The 6,068-nt window shown below is 45.9% G+C and overlaps 1 protein-coding gene and 1 pseudogene across 1 annotated transcript in view; both read right to left on the bottom strand.

The window, feature by feature from the left end:
- Positions 1-3,898: 3,898 nt before the first annotated feature.
- LOC102985449 (60S ribosomal protein L23a-like) lies at positions 3,899-5,145 on the bottom strand (annotated as a pseudogene).
- A 19-nt stretch (positions 5,146-5,164) lies between these two features.
- The window catches only part of LOC114485939 (spermatogenesis-associated protein 21-like), a 5,924-nt gene continuing 5,020 nt past the window's right edge, over positions 5,165-6,068 (bottom strand). Inside the window, exon 3 of the mRNA XM_028487798.2 lies at positions 5,165-5,511. Within this exon, the coding sequence (XP_028343599.1) occupies positions 5,172-5,511 (340 nt within the window). The 3' untranslated portion in view covers positions 5,165-5,171. The remainder of the gene's footprint in view (positions 5,512-6,068) is intronic.

The raw sequence follows: 6,068 nt of genomic DNA, 5'->3' as shown, positions 1-6,068 counted from the left end.
GTGATAGACCCAGATGACCACTCCATCCCTCTGGAAATGCCTTCTTCTCCAGACTCCCACTCTGTCACCGGCTGGCTCCCTCCTTGAGTATTCGGCAGCCTCCTTCTTTGGCTATTCCTTGCTCTCGCTCCATTTCTTTTTTTTTTTTTAATTAATTAATTTATTTATTTTTGGCTGCGTTGGGTCTTCATTGCTGCACGTGGGCTTTGTCTAGTTGCGGCGAGCAGGGGCTACTCTTCGTTGCCATGCGCAGCCTTCTCATTGTGGTGGCTTCTCTTATTGCGGAGCACAGGCTCTAGGCGCACAGGCTTCAGTAGTTGTGGCGCATGGGCTTCAGTAGTTGTGGCTTGCGGGCTCTAGAGCACAGGCTCAGTAGTTGTGGCACACGGGCTTAGTTACTCCGCAGCATGTGGGATCTTCCCGGACCAGGACTTGAATCTGTGTCCCCTGCATTGGCAGGCAGATTCTTAACCACTGCGCCACCAGGGAAGTCCCTCCATTTCTAAATGTGGTAGAGACCCAGTGATTTGTCCTCAGATGCCTTCCTGCTCTATATTCACTCTCCTAGATGTTATCCCCATTTTTTTCACATTTACATCTCCCATCCTGACTTCTCTGTCCTTCCTAACTCCAGACGTCCTCTGGCATTTCTTCTTGGGTGTCTAGAACATGACCAAAGCAGAACCTTAGGTTCTTCCTGTCTGCTCCTTCCCCAGTGTCACCACCTTGGTTAATGACAGCACTTGTTGCTCAGGCCCCAAACCTAAAGCCTCTTTTTTTAAATTGAAGTATAGTTGATTTACAATATTATATTAGTTTCAAGTGTATAACATAGTGGTTCAATATTTTTGTAGATTATACTCCCTAAAGTCTCTTTTGATTCCTCTTTTTCCAACCTACCTTTCCACCAGGCGGACGATGACTGTATATTCACAGGTTGCCCAGTCAAATCAAAGAACCAGGAAGTGGCAGAGCTGGCAGAGGTGGGGATGGCTGGGAGGGGGATGGGAGCCTCCCGGGTGTTCAGGGAAGCTTTGGGTTGTGTGCTGTGACTGAGAGCAAATGAGTGGAAGAAATCCGTGCTGATGTGGAAAAAGCCATGACCTGGGGTGAGTCCAAGGACTCCAGAGTGTAAGAGCATCCTTGACCCCCACCCAAGATGCACACACATGCACATGTGCAAACACACACATACACACATGCACATACATGTGCACACTCATGCAAACACACAGGCACACGCTCACACCTTCCCCAGTTTGACTCCAAATACTGTCCCATTTCTGCCTCTACCCCCTTCATCCTCCTGATCCCCACCCACCCCCGGTCCCCATCCCCACTGTGGCTCTACTTACAGGTGGAGGAACAGGCCCCAGTGCTGCCTGGATCTCCACAACCTTGTCCCTAAACAAGGGAGGAACTCCCAGGTGGGGGAAGGGGTCGGCTCAAGGCTTGCCCCTTGCACACTCCTTCTCTCAGCCCCCAGGACACTCAGGTCCACTGCCCCAGATAAGTTCCCCTGGCCTTCTCATCCCAGACAGGCTCCTCATACCCTCACATCCCCTGTGGGGACGTGGCTCTTGAAGAATAGGCCCATGGAACAAAGAATTCTGGTATTAGAGCTACTCTACAGATGGGGAAATGGAGGCCCAGCGGGGCATGACTTGACCAAGTTCTACATCATATCAGGAGCTGTCAGGACTAGAATTCACCTCCCCTGTATCTTAGCAGAAGAGCAGTCTTGTTGGGGCAGGGAGTGGGGTGGGGGGCCATCAGAGGATGCCTTACCTTTCTTTAGGTGTGTTAGGTCTTGGCATAGATGGTGGGGAAGAGTGGGCCGTCTTTTCCTCCAGAGTTGCCGTGGGCATTAGGGACATTGCTTCCTGGGGACTGTCCTCATGTCCCCCTGAGCCAGGCTCTGGCAGAGCACCTTGTGGCCTGATGGGTGGGGTGTCCACTTCCTTGGGGGTCTTGTCCCCCAGTTGCTGTCCACGGCTGTCCAAGGTGCAACAAGGCTCTGTTGGCTGCACTATGTCTGACTCATTGGCGGCCAGGTGACCTGGGAAGGGCTGACACTCTGGGTCCTGCCAAGGACAAGGACATCAAGATGGCAAGCCCCATCCTGGCTCTCAGGTGACCCTCAACACTCACCCAGAGACCAGCTGTCAAACCCTTACTCAAGCAAGCACTGCAAGCATTATCTTACTGAGTTCTCCCAGCACCCCTAGAAGGTTGCCCACATTCCCTCATTTTGAGGGATGAGGACATTGAGGCTCAGAGGAGGCAGGGCCTGCCCAAAGTCATAATCCAGGCTTCTCTGTGCAGGTAGAATGGAAGCCTGGAGAAAGTGAGATGATCCTCTTTAAATGGGATTTCCCAAGGGATGTTTCAAAGAACAAGAGTCCTTCATGGCACTCCCTACAAAGGGGATTTTTACACTAACTGATTTCAAGACTTTAGTAAGTTGCTATAATCAAGACAGTGTGGTGTTGGAATAAGGATAGACAAATAGATGAATGAAATAAAGTAGAGAGATAGACTCACACATATGTGGTCAAGTGATTTTCGACACAGGTGCACACTCAGCAGAGAAAGGATAGTCTTCAGCAAATGGTTCTGGGATGGCTGGACAGCCATATGCAAAAAATGAACCTCAATCCCTCACTCAGACCATATGCAAAAAATTAACTCAAGGTGGATCATAAACCTAAATGTTAAACCCAAAACAATAAAACTTCTCAAAGAAAACATCAGAGAAAATCCTATGTGACTTCAGGTTGAGTAAAGATTTCTAAGAAATAATACCAAAAGCACAGCCATAAAGAAAAAGCTGATCAATTAGACTTCATCAAAATTAAGAACTTCTCTTCTTTGAAAGTCACTGTTAAGAGAATGGAAAAGACAGCTCCCAGACTGGGAGAAAACATTTACAAATTAACATATATTATAAAGGACTTGTATTCAGAATATATAAGAACTCTCAAAACTCAAGAATAAAAAAAAACCCCAATTTTGTAAAAAAAAGGTCAGAAAGTGAAATGACAATCCATAGAATGGAAGAAAAAATTTGTAAATCGTAGATCTGATAACAGTCTCGTATCCAGAATATATGAAGTGCTCTTACAACTCAACAATAAATTGACTAATTCAATTAAAATGATGGGCAAAGTATTTGAATAGACATTTCTCCAAAGATATACAAATGGCCCATAAGCACATGAAAAGCTGCTTGACATGATTAGTCATTAGGAAAATGAAAATAAAGACCACAGTGAGATTCAACTATACACGTATTAGAATGCTTAGAATTAAAAACTGACCACACCAAGTTTTGGGGAGGATGTGGAACAAGTGAAATTCTCATACATTGCTGATGGGAATGTAAAATGGTACAACCACCTTGGAGAAAAGTTTGGCAGTTAACTTATTAACAAGTTAAACATACAAATACCATATGGCCCATTCTACTCCTAGGCATTTATTTGCCCAAGAGAAATGCAAGTACATGTACATATAGACATGAATGTTTCTGTAAGTCTTATTTGTAGTAGTCAAAAAGTTGAAACAAACCAAATGTCCATCAATAGATGAAAGAATGAAGAAACAGGTTTTTCCACTGTACAGCAAAGTGATTCAGTTATACATATATAAAAATTCCTTTTCATATTCTTTTCCTATATGGTTTATCACAAGATATTGAATATAGTTCCCTGTGCTATACAGTAGGACAAGAAATTGTAACATATCTGTACAATGGAATATTACTCAGCAATAAAAAGAATAAAGCATTCATCCACACAATAACATAGCTGACTCTCAAAATAATCATGATAATTTAAAGAAGCCAGACTAAAAGAGTGGATACTGTATGCTTCTATTTATGGAAAATTTGGGGAAATACAAACAAATTTATAGCGACAGAATGCAGATCAGTGGTTGCCTGAGGCTGGGGGTGAATGGGAAGAGAGATGACAAAGGGGCACAGAAAATTTTGGGGGCGTGACAGATGTGTTTGTTTTCTTGATTGTGGTGACGGTTTCGTGGGTATACACGTGTCCAAAACATCAAATTTTATACTTGAAGTATGCGCAAGTGTATGTCAATTATACCTCACTGAAGCTGTTTTTTTTAAAAAAAAAAAAAACTTAAATCTTAAAATAAAAATAAATTAAATGATATTTTACAGTCAAATAAGTTTGGAAAAGGCTCCATACTCTAACCACATTTGCAGGGTCCCATAGTGCTCAGCAGCTAAGAAACAGATGCTAGAATATTCTAGCATTAAAAAAAAAAAATTGAGCTTTGTTTTTGTTGTTTTATAGTGAAAACTTTTATAATGAGAATTGGCCAGCTGGACTCAGTATAGATTATCCCCATTTTGTTGGCAACATCTAAAGCATCATAGTCAGGAGCCAGTCAAACATATGCCTTCGTGTCTCCATCAGGCCTGATCAGGGTGTGGACCTTAGCCACGTCAATGTCACAGAGCTTCTTCACAGCCTGTGTAAACTGGTGCTTGTTGGCCTTGACATCTGCAATGAACACCAGTGTGTTGTTGTCTTCTATTTTCCTTTCTTTTGTTTTCTTTTTATTTATTTATTTTTGGCTGCGTTGGGTCTCCGTTGCTGCGCGCAGGCTTTCTCTACTTGTGGTGAGCAGGGTCTACTCTTCGTCGCGGCGCGCGGGCTTCTCATTGTGGTGGCTTCTCTTGTAGCAGAGCTCGGGCTCTAGGCGCGTGGGCTTCAGTAGTTGTGGCGCACAGGCTTAGTTGCTCCGCAGCACGTGGGACCAGGGCTCGAACCCGTGTCCCCTGCATTGGCAGGCAGATTCTTAACCACTCCGCCACGGAAGGGAAGTCCCTTGTCGTCTTCTATTTTCTTCATGTCTGACTCGGTGGTGAGGAGAACTTGATGGTGGCACAGTGGTCAAGCTTGTTTCTCCTAGGGGGCTCTTCTGAGGATATTTGGGCTGCCTCCTGAGCCGCAGTGTTTTGGGCCATCGGAAGGTGAGTGACGTCCGGATCTTCTCTTGTGTGTGTGTGTGGCTATGGACGCCTCTCCACACTGCTTTCTTGGTCTTCAAAGCCTTTGCTTTGGCTTTGGCTTCAGGAGGGGCAGGGGCTTCCTCCTTTGCCTTCGGCGCCATCTTCGTGAAAAGCTGTCTGAGCTTTGTTAAATCCAGCATGTCCCGATTTTAATTTTACACAGAACCCCCCATCTCCTCCAACAATTCCCTGCCCCCTGTGGGTCAGTCATTCCATACCCTCCTGCCCAGGTCTCCATGGACATTACCTGGCGGCCCTCGGGGAATTGACCCTCCACGGTCCCTAGGTTCTGCTGGCTCCCCTGTTGGTCCTCCGTCTCCTTCCATGAGCTCTGCTGCTGCAGCCTTTCCTGTGCTGCAGGGACCCTGGAGGGCAGCACCTCCAGCTCACTTCCTGGCATGGCCTGATCCTGGCCTGCTTGCAACTCCCCGGGCCCTTCCTGGGGGGCCAAAGATGACTGCTTCATCCTGGGGAGAACAGACAAAGGGACACCTCAGCTCCCAAACTGGGGCAGAGTTTTACATTCTTATATTTCTTCATAGTTCCCAGAGCACCCGCACAGGGCTCGGCACACCATAGGTGCATACTTAATGCCTAGGAGAAAGAATAAAGGACTAACGTGAATTCCCCCAATCACAGACACTTTGAGGTCAATGTTTAAGAGAGTTAGGATTTAATATTTTTATTATTACTTATTGCTTTTTAGAAAAAAAAAGAAAAATCAGGGAGAACTGAGATTCAGAGAGGTTGGAAGACTTGAGCCTCGGGTCATTAAGCTGAAGTTGACAGGTCCGGATTTGAATCTGCACCTATCTGATCTCACTTTAATATTCTGGAGTATTTCCTGCAGGCTTTTTCCTAAGGATGTACATACTTTTTCTTTTTTTTTTTTTTTTGTGGTATGCGGGCCTCTCACCGCTGTGGCCTCTCCCGTTGCGGAGCACAGGCTCTGGACGCGCAGGCTCAGCGGCCGTGGCTCACGGGCCCAGCCGCTCCGCGGCATGTGGGATCCCCCCAGACCGGG

This window comes from Physeter macrocephalus, chromosome 3, assembly GCF_002837175.3.
Source record: "Physeter macrocephalus isolate SW-GA chromosome 3, ASM283717v5, whole genome shotgun sequence".
NCBI lineage: Eukaryota > Metazoa > Chordata > Mammalia > Artiodactyla > Physeteridae > Physeter > Physeter macrocephalus.
This window is presented reverse-complemented; position numbering and strand designations above follow the sequence as displayed.